Source organism: Mauremys reevesii, linkage group 8 (genome assembly GCF_016161935.1).
Source record: "Mauremys reevesii isolate NIE-2019 linkage group 8, ASM1616193v1, whole genome shotgun sequence".
Classification (NCBI taxonomy): domain Eukaryota; kingdom Metazoa; phylum Chordata; order Testudines; family Geoemydidae; genus Mauremys; species Mauremys reevesii.
This window is the reverse complement of record NC_052630.1, coordinates 79,371,139-79,392,957: the sequence shown is the minus strand read 5'-3', so window position 1 is coordinate 79,392,957 and position 21,819 is coordinate 79,371,139. Positions and strand designations below refer to the sequence as shown.

The window sequence follows — 21,819 nt, the reverse complement described above, 5'->3', positions numbered from 1 at the left end:
CACCCCCTGGGGTGCGCGCACCCCACTTTGGAGACCACTGACATAGAAAATGGTAAGATGGAGTAATGTGGAGTGAGGCATGTAAAACAGACTCCATTGTGGATACACTGGAATAAATAACGGCATCACATTCTTTCAAACACTGTTAAAGGGCATTAGAGCATTGCTGTCCTTGCTAAGAGAGCTTCATAAGTATAAGGATCTGCCCAGCTGGATGATATGAGTTTTGGATGCTTTTCAGAAATTGTTTTAACTAAATTCTTCCAAGTTAGATTAAAACTCTTCCAGGTTAGATTAAAACTACATTATATGTACTGCATATATACACCCTGAACTCATGCCACTTAAAGCTTTATGCCACTTGATTACATATTCTATGTATACAGTATGATGAAAAAGCTGTAATTAAATTGAATAAATTAAATCTATATGCCAAAGAAGATGTACAGTGAGGTTTCCTGCAGCTGCCTATATGGTGAACATCTTTATAATTCATCTCACATGTATGTCATGGCATCCGGAGGAAGCAGCCAGCTAACAGTTGGTTTAGAAGTGCACCCATTTGGAGAATGTGTTGAGGCAGGAAAAAGCTTCATGCTAGTCCTCACCTGATTGCTGACAGCCAAGTAGTGTGTGTTTAGTGGAGACTAAAAAGCGCCAGTGAAAGAATTTCCCAGGAATGCTGCAACCCAAGGAGCTTCTTCACTCAGAAAATGCAGCTGCAAATCTGTTTTCAGCCATTTGGAGAAAAAACTCTCATAAAAATACTTCCATGATTTAGGAACCATTGAACGTGAAAGTAAGAAATGATTCTGTTTCAACTCAAACGGTAACTTAAACCTAGTCCACACACCACCTCTTTTTGCCTGTTTCTACTATTAATCTAGGTTTATAATGCAAATGATGAGCTATTAACTGTATCACTGCATAACTGTAACACCTGTGGTGGAGGGCTGTAGCCATTGTGTGCATGATTTAAAGGGACAGGCCCCATTACACACCATGAGGAGAATTATATTTAATAACTTTTGTTATTTTTAATCATGTGGGCCTCTGACTTGATTTTGCGCTATCACTGTGAGCCAGTCTGATTCTGTTGGGTAGGGAAGAGATAGGGGAAATACGAGAGACACAGGAAGATGGGATTCAGAGGAAAGAAGAGAAAGACAAAAGGGGACAGAACTGACATAAGGGAGGAGGTCAAACAATTAAGGGGGAGGTGGGGTGAGAGAATGGAAGATGAAAAGTGGGGAGTGGAAGCAATAACTGGAAAATGAAAGCCACCCCATTTTATGCTTAGCAAACATTTTTTTTGTCTTCTGTATTTCTTCTGTATTTCTTGTGGGCATGGTGTGCGTTCACGTGATCAAGGTACCAACAATTTCTTGCTAAAGCCACTAGTATACTTACGGTTGACCCTGCATGTCTTTCTATCTTAAAATGGCTTTGTCAAAGCATTTTCAGTCTTTCCAAAGTGCAGTTAGGTTACTGATGAGATATAGCTACATCTGCTATAATAGCAATATAAGAACTTTGCACATGCAAGAGTCCACAAGTGAATTCTATGCAGAGCCATACTTCCTTCTTCCACTGTAATGGAAAATAGCATTCCACGGGTTTTGTACAGTTGGCTTTATGTGCTGTGAAATAAGATTACTTTCTACATAGCACTGGATGACATTCTTAAATTTAAATAGGGTGGTGCTTTGATCTGTTTTAGGAGGGGAATGGCACTCGCATGGCTGGATTGCTACTTGGTGAACTGTGTTACTGCAGTGGAGAGGGAAGTAAGACTGTGGAAACTGGTCAGTGAGGCTGTGCAGCAGGTCAAAGAGGGCTACATGGCAATCTCCCCATGATAGTGCCGCTTCTTCAGATAGGTCCATGGCTCAGAAGCAGTTATGGTCTCTGTTACAAGACTGACCATCCCAGAACACCCCTTCAAGACCCAGCACTGCAGCTCTCTTCCTCACTTTCCCCATAGTGATCTTCAGCCTGCTCCAGCCATAGAGGTAACTTGGCCCTCTGGCTAAGCCACTTCAAAGCATTCATCCCCTTCCAGGGTAACAGAGTCTCTAAGTCCCGTCCAATACACCATCAACAGAAAATTGCCTTCAGTCCCACTTGGTTCAGCCTTCAACCATCTTCCTAACAGGCAGGTTCCCAGCAGCAACAGCAGCCCTCTCACCATCTAACAGCCAGCTGCTGGGCTGTGGTCAACGCATGTACCCAGGTCCAGTCTGCCCTCCTACCAACGGCCTCTGGTAGGCTGCAGTCCTCAGTCAATTTCTAGGTCAAGGCTAGTTTCTTCCCTCACATCAGGAACAGCCTGTCCACTCTCCTCCTATCCAGCCCTTAACTGCTGGGCTTTCCTCCTTAGTCACTAAGGTCTGATCCAGCCCATGAGCTTCTGCCATTTCAGTAAACATGCCTGCATTACAATGTGTGTGATTTTTAACCTCTGACGTGACACCAGCATCAACCATGGGGATCAGGGAAGTGGTGGTCAATGAGAAGAGAGCAGGTGCATGGGAAGGGGATTATGGTTTGACTGCTGGCTGTGGAATTTGATATATCAGAGAAATAAATGCTGAAGATCTTAAATTCTCCAGGTGCCAGTGAAGTCCCCTCCCCAACACTGCCAGGCTAGGTGTTGGCTGGGTTCCAGGAGCCACTCCAATGCTGTCTCTGCCTTGGGGTTTTGTATGGTGAAGACATCCTGACTTTTGAGGGAAATTTCCTCCTCAGAGCCCTGGTCAGGGCCGGGTTCCTCGGCCTCTTAGCTGCCTTTGGTACTGTCTGCAAAATGTCTGGTTTTGGTGGTGGCCTCCTTGGCAAAAATCCAGGTCCGCTCAGCATAGGTAGGTGGGGCAGGCGCTGGGAGCATTGCTGGAGGTCCTGGTGTTGTCCGTGCCTTTTCTGCAACAGTGCTGGAGCTCCTTTCCTTGTTGCGGTACTGGAACTTGTTCCAGGAGTGACCCCATTCTGTCATTTCCTTCAATAAATCCTTGTATACGAGTGGCTGCTGTTATGGCAGAACTGTGCTGTCTCATCTATGAGATCTCAAGGCAATCCATGATCTCTGCATGGATCCATGTGGAAATAGGAGGCATGGCTGCTATAATGCTGAGAAGGGTATGCGACTCTGAAAATGTGCACTCACATGAGGGGTACACCTGGCTGTGTGTCAGCATTAAACAGGGAGGTAACATCTGGTCAGCCTGACCCCAGAGCAGCAGAGGACACAGGTAAACCGATGGGTCAATACAGGTATGAAGCAATGCAGTGTGGGATAGCACAGGGAGGGCTGCCAGAGGCAGAAAAGTTAATCCAAAATACAGATGCGTCCCAACCAAAAATATATACACGTGGTGCTTTAAAAGGTCTAGTTTCCCTCAGCTGAGGAAAATTCTGAATGAAATTGCTTGGGAGTAAAAATTAGGACAGAAGTGAATGAAATTGGGAGCTATTTAAGAAGAGTTTACTAGATGGCCAAAAAGCCCCAATTCTACAATTACAACAGAGGACAACTTTGATTAAAAGGCCGAGCTGCTTGTGAGGAGAAGTGAAGGCAACAGAAGCACTTTTAAACAATCACAAGCTATATACAGATCTATGGAAAAATATTAAACAGCTGCACGCAAGACTCTGCTCAGTTTCCTCATCCCTCTTGTGAGTCCTTTGGATCATCTTCATCGTCTTCCAGGGATGACAAGATTCTTTTACACCTTCTCTCCTCCAGCCCAATCTTGTCTCATTGGGTGGCCAATGAAAGAGTACCACCTCAGAACAGAACTTATCCTTTCACAACATTCCCATTCTGTCTGTCAGGGGACTCCTCTCAGCAGCTTCAATTCCCTCATCAAGTGATTTGTTGTTCAGTTCCAGTCCACCTGAAGTCCAGATTGGGAAACTGCAGCCAGCAAATTGTTCTAGGATGCTTCAATTGAAATAGAAGACTGCCAAGGTTGATGACTCTTCTTTTCTCTCCATTATTAGCCCACTGCCAGAGGCAAGGATTTTTCCTGACACCTTAGGTGTGTTTTCAGCCCAAGATGAAGGCTGCAGTGCCAAAGTGAAGGCACAGCATACTTTTATAACCAGAATGGTGTTCACAAAACAGAATAGGGTTTGCAGATTGAAATAGACACATACTAATCCATCACACAGAATAATTATAGGCTGGTTAGCCTGACATCAGTCCTGGGCAAACTAATGGAAAAGCTGATATGAGATTCAACCCATAAAGAATTAAATGATGGGAATATAATGAATGTAAATGATGTGATTTTATGGAAAATAGGTCTTGTCAAACAAACCTGGTTTGATTTTTTGAGAAGATTCCAAGTTTGGTTGATTATGACCTCTACACAGTTATCTTTTACTTATATTTTGTAAGGTGTTTGACTTAGCACTGCATGACATTCTGATTAAAAATCAGCACTATACAGTATCAATAGAGCACACATTAAATGGATTAAGAACTAGTTTATTGACAGCTCTCAAAAAGTAGTTGTTGTTGGGGAATCATCGTCAAATGAGGGTGTAGTTAGTGGGGTTACCAAGGCATTGGTTCTCTGCCCAAGACTATTCAATATTTTTATCAATTATTTGAAAGTAAATAAAAATCACTGCAGATAAAATTTAGGGATGACACAAAGATTGGGAGGTGGTACATAATGATGAGGCCATGCCAGTCATACTGAGTGATCTGGATAGCTAGGTAAGCTGGGCTGAGTCAAACAAAAATACATTTCAATACAGCCAAATGTAAAATTATACATCTAGGAACAAAGAATGCAGGTCATGGAGAATGGGGAACTGTATCTCTGAAAGCAATGACTGTGAAAAGGATTTAGGGGTCAGAGTGGACAAACAACTCAACATGAGCTCCCAGTGCTGTGCTGTGGCCAAAAGGTCCAATTCAATCTTTGGGTGCATAAAGGGGGAGTTGTGAGTAGCAGCTGGGAGAAGATTGCCTCTGTATGCGACACTGGTGAGACTAAGACCGGAACATTGTTGGAAAGGATGTTGGAAAATTGGAAAGAGTTCAGAAAATAGCTACAAGAATGATTCAAAGTTTGGTAAACGTATCTCAGTGTGAGAGATTTCAGAAGCTCAATTCATTTAGTTGATTTAAAAACAATCAAGCAATGACTTATTATGGTGTGTAAATACCTTCCTTGGAAGAATATACGAAGCATTAATCTCTTTAATATACCAGGCTCTTTAATCTCATGGAGAAGGTCATTACAAGAACCAAGGACTGGAAGTTAAAAGCAGACCAATTCAAATTAGAACTAAGTCACACACTGTTAACAGTATCACTGATAAATCATTGAAACAAACTGCCAGGAGAAGTGGTGGATTCTCCATCAGTTGAAGTTTTCAGATTGGGACCTTTCTGGAAGACATGCTTTAGTCATCATAAAATTCAATTGTCTGTATTATACAGATGGTCAGATTAGACCATCCCATGGTTCCCTGGTGGCCTTAAAATCGATGCATCTGTGAATTGTGACTGCAGTTATATGCATTGTTGAAGTAAAAGAGCTAAGCCGAGTGGAAGTGTTCTCTCTACAAAAAGGAAAACAATTTAAATTACACAGAATATAAAGTTACATAGAGTACATAACAATTGTCCCTATTTTATTTTATTTATTTAGTAGATTTCAGATATTGGCAGGTATGACAAATTTCTATAGTACTATTTAAACTAAAGCATCTAATGAAAACTAATAGGTCCTCTGATACATTCCATATGGAATTTCTCTCTCAAATCACATAGATTTGCACTGACCTCCCCTTGCCACTTAATCTGCATTTGTCCCATTCAGTAGTACATAAAGGGCCAATTGTGGAAGGCGGGGGGAGGAGGGCCATTTGGCCTGGGCCTCAAGCTCAAAGGGGTCTCAAATGTAGACACTTGTTAATTTTTTAGTATTTGATAAGTTTCACAATTTGTTTTTATGCGCATCCCTATCGGACCAAAATGAGACACACTCTCTCAGCTTAGAGCTGCAAATTTAAGCAAATAAGAGATGTGATTTGGTAAAAGACATTTTTTTTTGTTAACTGATAGAGATTTTATCATATTAAAGAATTTAAAATGTTCATAAATATTAATAAAAATATATTGGTTCTGATGGCACAAGATTAGACCGTGATGAATGTGTCCTCTCAGATCAGCTGATTATATAAACAAACCACTACTAGTGGCAGTGCCGGATCAAGTGCACGTGGAAAGGTAGAGCATTGTTACATTTTAGTGTCTTGATAGTTTTATGTCTAGCTGACTAAGGAATTATTTATGTGTGAGAATTCCTCATTATTATCTTCATATGGTGGCTAAAAGAAGTGACTGGTTGGTTGGTCCAGCCCTAGCTTGGTAGCTTGGTCATCTTCATAGGCTTTCGTAGTCTATAGGCCCAGATTCAAGGTGAAAATTTATTAAGATAATCTTGTACAGAGAGTTTTGTGAGGGCACACATTTGAAACTTTTGGACATTATCCCTCTGTCTGCATCCGTGTCTGTGTTTACCATCGATATGTCATCCCTTTGTCTTCAGCTCAGCCTGTTATATTACACCTTCCATGCTTGAGTTTTGATTCAGTGATAAGGATAATAACCTGACTGTTTCATTTTGTGTTCTTAATTAGTATTCCTTCTTTTTACGTCTTATCAGCATTTCTATACCATTCAGCATTTGTGTACGTTTACAGTAGAGGATTTCAAGTGTTGATAAGCTACCTATTTACAGCAGAATATTTCAAGTGTGGATAGGCTACATAGGGTCAATGTCTTCCTTGTCATCATTGACTCTATTCAGTCAGGTCTTACATGTCGATTTGAGTCACTGTGACTAATTTGTCCTCTTTTTGGGTGTCTTTGGCAGTACAACAGACTGAGTAATGAAGATCTACTTTCTGCAGCTGAACAATTTCAGCAACAGTACAACAAAGAAATCTCAAAAGATCTCAGTGACGAGGTCATCTTCCTCAAATGAATATATTCCCCGAACTTTAAATTGGATTGCAAGCCAAAGGAATTGCTTCAAGAAATATTTGAACTTGGACATGTCTTTGTCAGTTTGCCTGCATCAGTGGCTTTAGATGAATGCAGCCTCAATGTGTTGAAGCAGGTAAAGAGCTATCATCATTCAACTATAAAAATAACGAGGAGTCCTGTGGCACCGTAGAGACTAACAGATGCAAGAAGTGGGTTTTTTACCCACGAAAGCTTATGCCCGATGCCCGACTTATTCTTAGCAACACAACCATAAACTTACAGTACTGGAAAACCTGCCACATGCACTTTATTAAAAACAGTTTAACTTAATTAAGCACACTGTAATGCTGATGGACTATACTTGCACTGAAGAAGTAGCGCTATGGACAAATTCTGATGTATTGACAGAATGATGCAAATAATATAATTTTTTTAATTTGTCAACATTTTATTGGAGAACGGAGATAGTTTTTAATGAGCTTCAGTTTTGAGAAATTCTGTTCTCCTGATGCTACTGTTACAGGAATTGTCAGTAGAATACGAGTGGCAACGTACACATTAGGATATATGTCAAAAAGTTTGCTGGTATGAATAAACTATACAATGTCATCACCGATTTTGCATGTGGCAACATTGATAATGTACTCAATTCTTCGTACAGTTCAAGTCCATTTAAATCAAAACTATCACGGTGCTTCAGAAGGCTCTCTAGGTTCTTGCACTTTGTAATTTGCTGCTCTTGTTTTCCTATTTCATTGAATTTAGTTATGTCAAACAAAAATCCAAACTGTTCATGGTGTACTCGTAAGGTATTAAACCTTTCATCAACTGCACATATTGCTTTATCCATCACATTATTATAAAATTCAACCTCAAATTTCTTTTCTGGATCCTCTATGGGCTCATCTGCTCCTTCATAGTCCGCTTGCCGTTTTTTCCTTGAAACTCGTGTCACATTCAGACATGGAAATTTTGGTTCTACACCAAGTGCCTGTGCAAGCTCTCTCACTGTAACCTGTGCATCTTTGAATCCATTTTCTCTGTATTTCACTAAAAAGTCTTGTGTGTTGTTTAGTAAGGTAAGTGTTGAATCAAGCTGCATCATTGGATTCTGCATTATTTTGCTTACACTTGAGATTTTAACAAGAAAGTCATATCAGATTACTACAGATGTTAGAAACTTGAAGCTGGATATTTCAGAGGCCAATGACTGTGCTTCACTTTTAGCTTTTAGATATCTGGCTTCTTCCAAAATAGCAACCAGTGCTTCTTAAACTTCCTCAGATTGATATTTCAGTGTTTTTTCATTTTCTACTCTGCTTTCCCAGTGTGTCTCAGATAGAGGCTTAATGGTGATATCATTGACATGTGCTTTGAATATTTGCCATCATTGAGTGGAAGCTGAAAAGAGAACATTAACGTGTTGCAGCAAACCAAAAAAAGAAATAGCTTCTACAGAAGACTTGGCCGTATTGCACAAAATCAAATTAAGGCTGTGGCATGCATACGGAACAAAAAAGGCTCGTGGATTTTCTGCCAGCAATCTAGCTTGCATATCAGAAATGCATCCTCTTGTATTGGCATCATTATCATAGCCTTGTTCTCTAATATTCATTACGGACAATCCCATTCATTTTAGTTCATCAAGGAGAGCTTGAAGAAGTCCAAAACCTGTAATGTCCACTACTTCTAAAAATGTGATAAATGATTCCTTAACTGTAATCTGTGCTGAATCATTAATGTCGACAAATATCACTACTAATGACATCTGTTCTTGATTACTTATGTCCGGAGTGCAATCTAGAATTACGGCAAAATATTTTGCCAAAGTAACCAATGAAACAATTTTGTCTTTCACTTTATCACTCTTTAGCATGATCAATTCATTTTTAATTTTTGGTCCCAAATAGTGGTCATGTATTTCATTTTCAGTTACTCTTCGGAGATGTTCACTCATCACTGTGTCAAATCTTCCCAGCATTTTTGGGCTGGAATAATTTCTCAACACTTCCTCTAAAAGCAAGATTGTTTGTTGATAGATATTCAACAATAGATAATAGACGGTCAAGAACACTACACCAATGCTGATTCTCTGACTCCATCAATCTTTGATTTTGGACATTGCCAAAGTTAGACTCAGGACTCACAGTTTGTCAGACCACTCTGTTTTATTAGCACAGCGCTCGGCTAATAACACTCAGATAATCTGAGCGGCCATGCAAGAGCTAAACAGTCTTATTAATACAGATAAAAGAGCGGGAATTAAACAAAGGGACAAAGAGAGCAAAACAGTAAAATTCACCTGGGGCACAGCATGCATATCCTACTTCCTTACTAAGGGTACGTCTACACTACGGGATTATTCCGAATTTACATAAACCGGTTTAACAAAACAGATTGTATAAAATCGAGTGTGCGCGGCCACACTAAACACATTAAATCGGTGGTGTGCGTCCACGGTCCGAGGCTAGCGTCGATTTCTGGAGCATTGCACTGTGGGTAGCTACTCCGTAGCTATCCCATAGTTCCCGCAGCCTCCCCCGCCCCTTTGAATTTCCGGGTTGAGATCCCAGTGCCTGATGCGGCAAAAATCATTGTCGCGGGTGGTTCTGGGTAAATGTCGTCAGTCACTCCTTCTGCTGGGAAAGCAACGGCAGACAAGCATTTCATGCCTTTTTTCCCTGGATTGCCCTGGAAGATGCCATAGCATGGCAATAATGGAGCCTGTTTCGCCTTTTGTGACTGTCACCGTATGTGTACTAGATGCCGCTCACAGAGGCGATTCAGCAGCGCTACACAGCAGCATGCTTTTGCTTTTGCATGATAGCAGAGATGGTTATCAGCCATATTGTACCATCTACCATACCATAAATTGGTAATAAGATGATCGTGGCTACCTTTTGCACTGTTCCATTTGCTGCTGTCATAAGTGCCCCTGGCTGCTCTTAGCCAGGGCGCAAAAGCAAATTGGGAATGACTCCTGAGTCAATCCCTCCTTTTTGGTATCTAAAAATAGAATCAGTCCTGCCTAGAATATGGGCAAGTGTACTAGAGAACCACTGTATCAGAGAACCAGAGAGCACAGCTGCTCTGTGTCAGATCCTGCAGAAATTATGAGCTGTATTCTATTCACAGGGGGTGCTCCTGCAACAACCCCACCTGTTGATTCCGTTCTTCCCTCAGCCTTCCTGGGCTACCGTAGCATTGTCCCCCCACTTGTGTGATGAAGTAATAAAGAATGCAGGAATAAGACACAGTGACTTGTTAGTGAGATATGAGTGGAAGGCAGCCTCCAGCTGCTATGATAGTCCAGAAAGGACAGTAAGGAGTGTGTAGGAGAGGAGCCCAGCATCCCTCTGCTAGTTCAGGAGCAATTGAATCTTTTCTTTACACATGAAGGGTGGGGGCTGATGGAGCTCAGCCCCCTGTTGCTATGATGACGATGGTTATCAGCCATACTGTACCATCTACCAGGAAAAATTAGGACCAGGCGCCCTTGATCGACCTAACAGATGCTAGTCAGCATGGTTACCAGTCCTTTTGCACTGCCCCATGTGCCAATAGGCTGATGATGAGGACGGATACCAGTCATATTGTACCATCAGCCATCCATAGCGTGGGGGGAGCAAGGATGTTGGTGTTGAGTGCTGCACCATCGCGTCTATCTGCAGCATTCAGTAAAGATAGGGTGACATGTAAAAGAGTCAAGAGAGGATTGTTTTCCCTTTCACTTCTGGGGGTGGGTGGGGGGGTGCGTAAATTGCCTAGCTATGCCCTGACCCACCGCGGACACTGTTTTTGACCCTAGAAGCATTTGGAGCTCAGCCAAGAATGCAAATGCTTTTCAGAGACTGCAGGAACTGTGGGATAGCTTGAGTCCTCCAGTCCATGAGCGTCCATTTGATTCTTTGGCTTTCCGTTACGCTTGTCACGCAGCAGTGCGCTGAGTCCCTGCTATGGCATCTGTCTGGAGATATTTAAAAAATGATTTTGAATTTCGTCTTCTGTAATGGCGTGCTGATAGAACAGATTTGCCTGCCCTTACAGCGATCATGTCCGCATCGTCCATGCGGGAGCTCTTTCTTTATTTTGATTTTTAACTACATCACCACCCGTGCTGATCGGAGCTCCATGCTGGGCAAACAGGAAATATTCAAAAGTTCGCGGGGCTTTTCCTGTCTACCTGGCCACTGCATCCGAGTTCAGATTGCTGTCCAGAGCGGTCAGTGGTGCACTGTGGGATACCGCCCGGAGGCCAATACTGTCGATCTGCGGCCACACTAACCCCAATCCGATATGGTAATACTGATATTAGCGCTACTCCTCTCGTTAGGGAGGAGTACAGAAACCGGTTTAAAGAGCCCTTTATACCGACATAAAGGGCCTCTTAGTGTGGACGGGTGTGGCGTTAAATCGGTTTTATGCTCCTAAAACCGGTTTAAACGCGTAGTGTAGACCAGGCTTAACTCTTATTGATATAAGGCTAATGCTAATGCTTCACCGATTGCCCTTAAATGGTGCAATTGCTCTATGTCAATGTCTGTATTCCTGACACCTGGATTGCAGCATTCCAGCAATTTTGCTTAAAGGTACAGACAGCATTTCTTTAATCCTTTCTATTTTTACAATATAATTAATTCTACCTTTACAACATCAAGAGTTGTCTGATTTTTTAACCTTACACTCCACTCACAACATTTGTGCTTATTTTCAATGTGGTGTTGTGCCTTTTCATGTTGTGGGAATGTGTGACTAAGATTTTTCCAATCATTAATACCGATGGTTGCTATCTTAAAATTCAAGTATCAGAGGGGTAGCCGTGTTAGTCTGGTTCTGTAGAAGCAGCAAAGAATCCTGTGGCACCTTATAGACTAACAGATGTTTTGCAGCATGAGCTTTCGTGGGTGAATACCCACTTCTTCGGATGCAAGTGGGTATTCACCCACGAAAGCTCATGCTGCAAAACATCTGTTAGTCTATAAGGTGCCACAGGATTCTTTGCTGCTATCTTAAAATTGCAGCTATTGAAAATCTTGCAAGGGAAACAAAATACAGCATCTTGCATTTAGAGTACACAAGCCACCGTCTGTTGATAATTTCACTGCTAGAAAGTCTTTTGTAGTAATTGTTTTCTGTGAATTTCCTACCTCTAATGTCTTTAGGATATTCAACACTGGCCTTTCTCAAGTATAATGGCACACAATTCGTTGTTTAAAGATTGCAGCCATGCGCCAATGTCATCTATATCCCATGCTAGTAGTTTCAACTCTTGTAATTTCTTGTTTTGTGTCTGCATCTGTTTCAAATGATTGTTCCATGTGTTGTTGTATTTCTTGAGCTTTGTCTGCATAAAAATTTTCTTCAGCAGTTACTTGATGATCTTGATCAACTTGGTTGTTTTCATGATGTGCAAACTTAAGTATAGAACCCTTCTGTGTTTGTATAGCTAATCCTATTTCATCTTTCCGTTTTCTTTTTTGTGACCTGGAAAGTTGTTTTCGATACAACATAACTTATAAGAGTGTTTTTTAAAGAAATAACTTAAAATTATTGTCAGATTATCAGAAATATTATTTAAAATAACTAATATAGGATAACCATGAGCCCGTGACCTTGAGTTAGTGTGAAGAGACCTCACAAGGTGCTCCACCCTGATTGAGAAACAGTAGAGTTGGAAACCCATGTCATTTTTACAAAACCACTTTTTAGTTTTAACTGTATAGTGGGCATCAGTCTTAATGTTAGTTACAACTCTATATCAACCTTATACTGTAAATAGATCAATGGCATTATCCAGTTTAATAAGCAGGGTTTCCAAGCAGTGGGAAAACATAACCCTAGTTTTATTCCTAGGTAAAGCACAAAGTGACCAAAATGAAGTCAGCACAGAACCATCTCATCTAGCATAGAAATGTTACAGAAGTCCTATTGTGCCTTCTCTTTGTTTGGAAAGACGTTAGCAATAGCAGCACATTTTGGGCACTCCCAGAAATACACGATAATTCCATCAAAAACTGACATTTTCACAGCTCTAGCATGATCTGCTGCACAGATTCTTCACAAGGAAGTGTCCCTGGCCTTTTAAACTCATATTAACCATGTATTTACTTTATGGAAGTTGGACAAAACATTGTGAAAACGTAAGACATTGGCTGCCCAACATCTGGGCCAGCAAAAGCTATACTGACTCACTGGAAAAAAAAGCAAGAGAATCATACTACAACATACGGTCACTCTATACCACGAGTCGGCAACCTTTCAGAAGTGGTGTGCCAAGTCTTCATTTATTCACTCTAATTTAGGGTTTCACATGCCAGTAATACATTTTAACATTTTTAGATCTCTTTCTATAAGTCTGTAATATATAACTAAACTATTGTTGTATGTAAAGTAAATAAGGTTTTTAAAATGTTTAAGAAGCTTCATTTAAAATTAAATTAAAATGCAGAGCCTCCCTGGACCAGTGGCCAGGACCCAGGCAGTGTGAGTGCCATTGAAAATCAGCTCATGTTCCGCCTTTGGCAAGTGTGCCATAGGTTGCCTACCCCTGCTCTATACACTAGTAAAGAGATGAGCATATTACAGTTGTTGGAGGGCTCTATTTAGCAGTAACAGGGCTATAGGAAAGCCAGTCAACATTTTTTGTTCCTCTAATGAAAACTGGCCCACTCTCTGCCCCAAACCAAACTTGTCACAAATAATTGTCAAAATTGTTAATTTTCTGTTTTTGGCTAAGATATTGATTTTAAATATAGATATAGATATAGATATAAATTGGATTCAGGATTGTTAGCAAGCATTTTTGGCAAACAAAGTTGTTAAATGACAATCTAAATGGCAACACAGTACTGCTTTCATGCTTGGCTCACCCCCAGCCTGCTGGTCCAACAGCTGCAGTAGAGGAGGAGATAGGTGGAAAGCTGTAGGACCCCAAAATCCACCTCTTGGGGTGCAGAGTGGTAACAGCAGCAGCAAATCCTCAGGTCCAATCGCATGCTACTGGGTACCACCACCAGCACCACGGACCATGGTGAAGTTAGCACAGCATCTGATCTCAGGGACAGGGCACTTACAGAGCCACTGCAGCTCATCCTGCCCTGCGCAGCTCCCCCCAGATGAGATGGATCACTGCCAGCCTGGGGGAAAGACGCCCTCCCAGCTAGGGTGACCAGATGTCCTGATTTTATAGGGCCAGTCCCAATATTGTGGCTTTGTCTTATATAGGCACCAATTACCCCCCACCTAGGGTGACCAGACAGCAAGTGTGAAGAATCAGGACGGGTGGGGGGTAATAGGAGCCTATATAAGAAAAAGACCCAAAAATTGGGACTGGGCCTATAAAAGTGGGACATCTGGTCACCCTGCCCCAATCCCCTGTCCTGATTTTTCACACATGTTATCTGGTCACCCTATCCCCAGCCCAGCCAGCAGTGTGTGAGCATTCCAATCCAGCCCCTGTTGCTTGGACTGGCTGTCCAGTGAGTCTCTTTCAGTTTCACTTCCTCAGCATGCAGCCAGCAAGCCCTCCCAAGCAGCTTTAGCCAACCAAGCCCTGCCGGAGGGGAGGGGGGAGAGAGGGGTGCTCCCTATGGCTAAGGACGGCCCTGCTTCTGTGTAAATAAGCAATTGTATAAATAGTGCTGCTGTACATCATTATTATAACAAAAAATTGTGGGGAACGGTACAATGAGGGTGTTTAAGACCTTGGTTCTTTTATTTCTAGTACCTGTGGTGAGAGGTTGTATGGTACAGCTGAAAAATGGTGGCTATGAGGATATTGTTATTGCAATTAACCCTCAGTTACCAGAAGATCACAATATCATTAGAAACATACAGGTAAGAACATTTGTATATTTGTCATTCAGTGATATTCAGACTTGCAGGTTTTTTCTACCTCTAGATTAGCAGTAATCTTAAAAGACCAGTTCCAGCTCCCATTAATGTCAAGAGTTGTTGGGTTTTTTTTTCTTTTTTTCCTTTCTTTCCATTTTCATGGGAACTAGATCAATTCTATGGCTACTAAATTTATTCATAGCTTCACTTTTTATTCAAGTGCTGCTGTTAATGAAATGAGTGTACTCATCTCTTGAAGTTTAACAGGAATATTATGGCTCAGGGTCAGGCTGATTCTATGTATCACCTCCTTCTTAATTACTTCCTTTCAAACCATGAGTACCTTAGACTAGAGAATCTCCAGAACATGGATATTAATTGCAAATTACTGAATCTCCATTACAATGTTTGCCATTTGTTTTATCTCTCCTTTCCCACCACCCACCACCCGGTCCTTGCAGATATTCACTGTGTTCTTATGTTCGAGCAGGATTTTATAATTGTACTATGAGAATTAATGTATGATTTGATTTCATCCTGCCAGCCACCCTTTTTGAATAGCAGAAAGGAATGACCCTCTAGGACATTGGTAGAAATGACAGACTGCCTTTTCTTGCTCAACAGAAAAACTGTTGTATACCTTTGAAGGTCTCTGTAAAAGATTGTTTGTGTGAATGAGGAATGTATGCATGAGGAAAAGATAAGGTATGAAGGCCATTGTTATAGCCAGATGGTCAAGGAAGGAGGAGTGAAGAGACTTAACTACACCAGAGAATCATCAATGTGAATGCATAATTAAGGAAGGGCAGATTGATGACTCTGAGGTGGAGGCTGGCACCCCTAAGGACAGGACAATTGATTAAATCGAAATCAGGACAGGATGATCCTCTTGGGGGTGTATTGGAATGTTTACCTCAAAAGATACCACCAATTAAGGAGTAACAGGTCAAAAACTGACACTGCAAAATCCATAGACTTCAACAGAGAACAAGGACTATAAGAAGAGGGTGCTTTAGGTTCATCTTGTCATACTCCAGGATCATCAGATCGTGACCGACAGAGCCCGGCTCCCCTCTGTGACCAAGCTGGCTGGCCACTAGATTGATCCAGACTCTGGACTGGTAACTATGAACATCAACTGGCAGGAGAGAGAGAGAGAGTGTGAGTGTGAGTGTAAAAGCATATGCTAACTGCTGTATTCTCAATAAATGCGGGATTTTTGCCTTCTCCCCTTTAAAGATCCCATGTGCTCCTTATACGTATAACATTTTAAAACCCTTGTGGTGTGTTTACATATGGGTGTGTGTGTACACACACACACACACATATATATATATATATATATATATACATATATAGTGATATTTCTGTTTTTAGTTATTCTTTAAGTTCTCAAAGTCACCATGCAGATCTTTGCTCCATGATCTGGTCATTGAGCATTTGCTGTAAAGAGAACAATAAACTGAGGTGGGCATAGCCATTAACTAATGGCCCCTAAACTACTCATGAGAAGTGGGGAAGGAGCAAGGAAATAGGAAAATAGTGACAAAGTAGTGCCCACTGTAGAAGCAGGAAGAAAGTAGACTCTAATAGAAGGATCCCAGGGAGAAGAAAAAGGAAACTATGGGTTATTACTTACTATTTATCATTTTATTTGATTCATCAAGCCCCACAGTACACTTTACAGATTAATGAAAAGTACCGGTCCAGGACTGAACCATTCTTCACCTCAGGCTCATGTAACTTTGAGGAAATTTCATGTTTGGAAGGATCTCTTTCAGATTTTATTTTAAGGGATAGGTTGTGGTTTTTATCATAAGCCCTGAGAAAGGGACGGTGTATGTTTGCACTGTCCTAGGAGCACTCCAGACTCTTTCACAGTTAAAGTTTGGTCTCTCCTTGCTCCATGAGGGAAATAATCTGTCCCAGCCCTTCCCTTGGCCAAGGTTGGTTTCTTTCTATATCTTCACATACTGAGTGTTACTTTATGTATTTTTCTTTCCTGGCAAGGCTAAACTACTCATTGCCTCAACCGTTCAATTGTTAATTCATAAAACTTTTCTTTTCTTTCCCTACCAGAACATGGTCAAAGAGGCTTCTAATTACTTGTTCAATGCTACAAAACAGAGATTTTTTTTCAAGGCTGTAAAAATTATAATTCCTCTGCATTGGCTGCCAAAACCTGAGTATTTAAGTGTAAAAACAGAGTCATATGATAAGGTAAGACTTACAGTGCACATTACAAACCAAAAGTATTTGTTGTGTTCATACACTTATGACATAGGGTCTTGTCTACAGGGTGGAGTAATGCACACTGTGGAGGTATGATTTCTAAAACACATTAAATGTTGCTCATTAATTGATCCTTGTAGACCCTGCTGCTGTGTACTAAATGTTCCCTGATGCACTTTAACGTAGTGCTGCACTTTAGAAATCCCCCACCCAGTATTGCGTGTTACCCCACCATGTACACAAGCCCTATGTTTTTCTAATAACAAAGGAATATAAATTGCTCTTTTTAGAATTTGTATTGCCCTCTAGTGCCCACTCCTGCAGTTTTTACCCAGGGAAACAATCCATGGGAGTGTTCTGTGAGTAAAAGCTGCAGGATGAGCCCATTCAACAGAATCATCTGCCACCCTCCATTCCTGCTGCTCTTTAAACAAGGACATTTTATTTTCAGGCGGATGTTATCGTGGCTAATCCTTACTTGAAGTATGTAGATGAACCCTACACGCTGCAATATAGAGAATGTGGGGAAAAGGGACGATACATTCATTTCACTCCCAACTTCCTGTTAAATGACAGTTTGTATATCATCTATGGATCACGAGGTAGCACCATCTATTGGATCTTAATTTTTTGCTTTTGTTGTTATAAATATGCAATGGGCAAGATGTTCCAAAGTGACTAGTAATTTGAAATGCCTCAGTTTTTGGTTGCCCAGCCAGCAAAACTTTAAAAGAACCTGTTTTTTCACACAGTGTGGAACATCAGGCTCCCTGGATGAGTCTTAAGTTGAACACTGAGAAATGGAGGCACCTAAAATTACCAGTCTCTTGAAAATTCTGGTTAATAATTTTACAGTAAATGAAGGTTATTTTTCCTCATAAATCATTGCTTTGACTTGGAAATAATCTATATCCTAACATTACAGTGCAGTAAACTAATCTGAGAGTTGAGGTGGCTGTAACCTGGTGAACAGAGGATTCTAGAATAGACCAAACTCTCATGAGCGGATCCTGCTCTGAGGACACGAAAGTTTTTCTTGGAACTTCTGAAAGTCACATTTGCCCAACTACCCTTCTGTAAGTGCACATTCACAAGGAATGAACAATATTCCCATTTTGATTTCATCAGCATATTTTTTGACTGCATGGGCATTGCCTAGTCAAGGCCATTATTAAGCAAACAAAAAAGACCCAATAGAGAGCTCTCAGTTTTGTGCAGTGTAACCTGCTGTCATTAACAATGACTTTCTCCTATGCCCATTTAACCAATATACTGTCCAATTTATTTATCTCTGTTCCATACACAAGTTAGAATCAATCATTTATGTGTTTCTTTTATAATAGAGCTAGGTCAAAACCAGTCTCTCAAATCTGAATCCCGGTAAATGTGCAAGGTTATTTGGATTCAAATCCAAGACGAACCTGCATTAGCTTGGATCAAAAATGTAGAGGTTTGTTGTCCTAAAATGGTGGAAATCTCTCAAGAACAGTCTCTCTCATCAGATTTCTGGCAGTTTGGGATAAAAATCTCCTTAGAATAATTCATTGGATTCTAGTTAAGTCAAATACAAACCCAAATTCTAGCCAGGTGAAGCATTGAACTCAAATCTTGAATTCTGCCTTAAACTTAATCTGATCTGAGCTCTGCTTCCATGGCCCATCTTTAGTTGAAAGCTTTAGTTAGACAACATTATATACAGTCTCCATGTCAATGGCTTTACCAACGCCTGCAAGAAAGGGGGTAGATTGTCTTGGTGAGATAGTTTGGGTTTCTGCAAAAGTATTCTGGTTGTCTAACTTTTTACACTTTATCCACCTTCAACTATCTACGTAATCCTTAGTTTTACCCTGAACTGAAGTTAAACTAACTTCTCTATGGTTTTCTAATATACACTTATTTCTTTGTGTTATATAAGAGCCAAGAATGATGATTTTAAAAGACATGGGTAACATGAGAAACCTTGCTTGATACCTGGAATAGTCAGAAGCTACTGTATGGAAACAGATCTTTACTTTAGGTCTGTTAATCTTCTGGGAGGGTTAATGTGAACAGTGATCTATTTGGGTTTCAAGCCGGATCCCACAGTGAGTCCTGTGTGGGCACATGGGTAAGTACAAGCAGAGACGGTTGTAGAATTGGGCCTAAATTTGTTTAAATTATGTATGGAAATATAAAGTAAACTTTAAACTGTTGCATTTAGAATTTACATATGCTCCTGCTCTTCCACAGCTAAAGTTTTTGTCCATGAATGGGCCCATCTTCGTTGGGGAGTATTTGATGAATACAATAATGATGCACCTTTCTATTTGTCTGTAAACTCTGGAAAAGAAACTGTTGAAGCAACTAGGTACCAATGTTTTAAATTTTGTCTTCAGCTGATGAAATTTTAAATCTCTCAGTGATTCTTCTCAAATACTGGTTATCTGTGTTCAGTCTGTACTTTGAGCCCCATGCAAAGAGTTTTGGCAAGTTGTTGTTCATAGGATTAAAAAAAAAAAGCTTATACAATAATGTTTAACTAACAATATTGCTGTCTACAGATCAGTCTCATTGAATCTTCACTATCATTTTGTAATGTGTCACATTTTTACCGCTAAATGAGCTTTTAATTTAGATGCTCTTACAGATTTTAGTTCCCATTCTCTACATTCTGATTTACCCTGGCTTTATCAACTAGCAGTTAGCATGTAGTAAATAAGAATGTTTTCTCAAGTTCCTCAGGGGTGGGGGAGAAATCGTGGAAGTTCCAAAACATTCTTACTAGTTCATGTTTAGTATTACTGAAATATTAAAAAGGGACATGGTCAAAGTACACATCTCATTATTGCCCTGTTTTAGTGCTATTACTATCTTATGATAATGTTCTCTAGATTCTGCATATTTAAGTTTGTTTTTTTAAAATGTTCAACTCTGTCAATGAGAAACAAAAAACAGAGTGAGACTGGATATCTCAGTGGGTTTGAAATGGGATACAGAACTTTTCACCTCTCCGGCACTGATCTGAACTGGAACCAGTTTGGTCATGCCTAAAACTCATTACCATCTGCCAGTCACTTGTTAACCACTGTGAAATGAATTGGTGTTATCAGTCCAATTCCTAATGGACAAGTATCAACATCACCAAACTTCTGTACTGCAATTGGCACTCTAATTGGCAGTCACCACTGAAGGAAACTGTGACAGGGCTCCCTGCTCTGCCCTTTCAAACACCGCAAACCGGCTGGACACGTTCCAGGTTTATAAGCATGAGTGTGTTATTTATTAGTCCCTTCCACCAGTTCCTCAGTACAGCCTTGGGCAGCAACATACGAGTGTACATAAACTTCCCCATAGCCCACTCTCTGGGGTGGCAGAGGGAAATATCTCCTCATCCTGAGCCCCTGTATCTCCTGGCAGCCTCCTTCGTGCACTTCCTTCCTGCCTCTTAACTGCTCCCAGCTGATGGGTTGATTGCTCTCATTAGCACATCAGCCCTGTGTCTAATTAAGCCATTGAGCACCCGTCTCCCAGTTAAGTCCACTCCAGGGGGAATAGCTAGTACCTTGGTGATCAGAGTGTTGGGTGAGCTCTAGCCCTAGAACTCTGTCCCAGAGACAGTGATTGAATGGGCATGGAGAAGCTAGTACCAGTTCACCTCAGGAGAGGGTCCTTCATGTCTGGATTGAGGCATATTGATGGAGTAGTGGAGGCACTTGCATTGTTATTCTTCACATAGATGGTGTTTCACACACAACCTATAAATAATTTCTTGAGGATGTCTCTGGAGAGAAAAAAAAAAGGCTACCAGTATATTATTATTGTGACCACTTGTAAATTAGATTGTAAAGTCTTTGGAGCAGAGATGGTGTCTAATATGGGCGGCGGGTATCAAAGGCAGGGGAAACTAAGCTTACCCAAACTGCCTGTGTGGCCCCACCCATACTCCTCCCCTAGATCCCCTCCTGCTTCTGGCCGCGCTCTGCTCTGGCTTTTCCTTCTCGTGTGGCCGGTGCCTCAGGCCAGTGGCGCCAGAACCAGGAGGGACCCGGGGGCCATAGCCCTCCCACTTTTTGAAAGTGGATGGGCCTAGCCGGATCCCACCCCTTTCCCTCCTCAAGTCCCACCCCCTGGGAAGACCAGCATGGAGTCCAGCTGGGGAGCCCGGGCAGCTGTGGGGAGGCATGGCAGACCCTCCAGCTGCCTAGGGTGCGGGTAGGGGATGTGGGAGCCAAGAGCATTCCCCGAACCATGTCCCCACTGTCCGGCTACCCAGAGCAAGAGGAAGGTCTGTGACTCTGCGCCAGCTCCCTACAGTTGCCCGCACAGCTCTCCCCAACCCAGCTCCAGCCCGGGGGGAGGAGGCGTGAGGGACCCAGAGTTGCAGCCTGGCCATAAGATAAGCCACGGACCCTCTACCTGCCCACAGCTGCCCACCCGTCCCTTATAATGGCCAGGCCATGGCTCCGAGGCCCCGCACCCTGGCCGGAGCTGGGTCGGGGAGAGCTGCACGGGCAGCTGTGGGGAGCCTGGGTCCCTCCACCTGCCCTGGGTGGGGGGCCTGTGACACGAGCAGGGGCTGCGTCTGCCTCCACCTTGGGTGGGAGCCTCCAGACCTCCCACTATTGGGAGGGCTCCAGGGTCCTTGCCCCAGGCTGGGGCTAGTGGCCTGCAGCCAGGGACTCCGGGCGGCTTGAGCCGGTGATTGTGCTGCCCACCCACCTGGTGCTCGGCATGCCCACTCGGCGCTCCAGAAATGGGGGGAGGCC

General features: G+C 41.9%; 1 protein-coding gene across 5 annotated transcripts in view; it reads left to right on the top strand.

The window, feature by feature from the left end:
- Window positions 1–21,819, top strand: part of LOC120370872 (calcium-activated chloride channel regulator 1-like) — a 100,611-nt gene that overhangs the window by 40,378 nt on the left and 38,414 nt on the right. For 2 of the 5 annotated variants that reach the window (XM_039486149.1, XM_039486150.1), the window contains exons 2-5: window positions 14,733–14,845; window positions 16,922–17,062; window positions 17,526–17,676; window positions 19,304–19,421. In XM_039486149.1, coding sequence (XP_039342083.1) covers window positions 14,753–14,845; window positions 16,922–17,062; window positions 17,526–17,676; window positions 19,304–19,421 — 503 coding nt within the window. In that variant the 5' untranslated portion in view covers window positions 14,733–14,752. Of the gene's footprint in view, window positions 1–14,695; window positions 14,846–16,921; window positions 17,063–17,525; window positions 17,677–17,703; window positions 18,151–18,928; window positions 19,182–19,303; window positions 19,422–21,819 lie in introns of those variants that run through there. The other 3 variants (XM_039486148.1, XM_039486152.1, XM_039486151.1) reach the window with 3 other exon arrangements.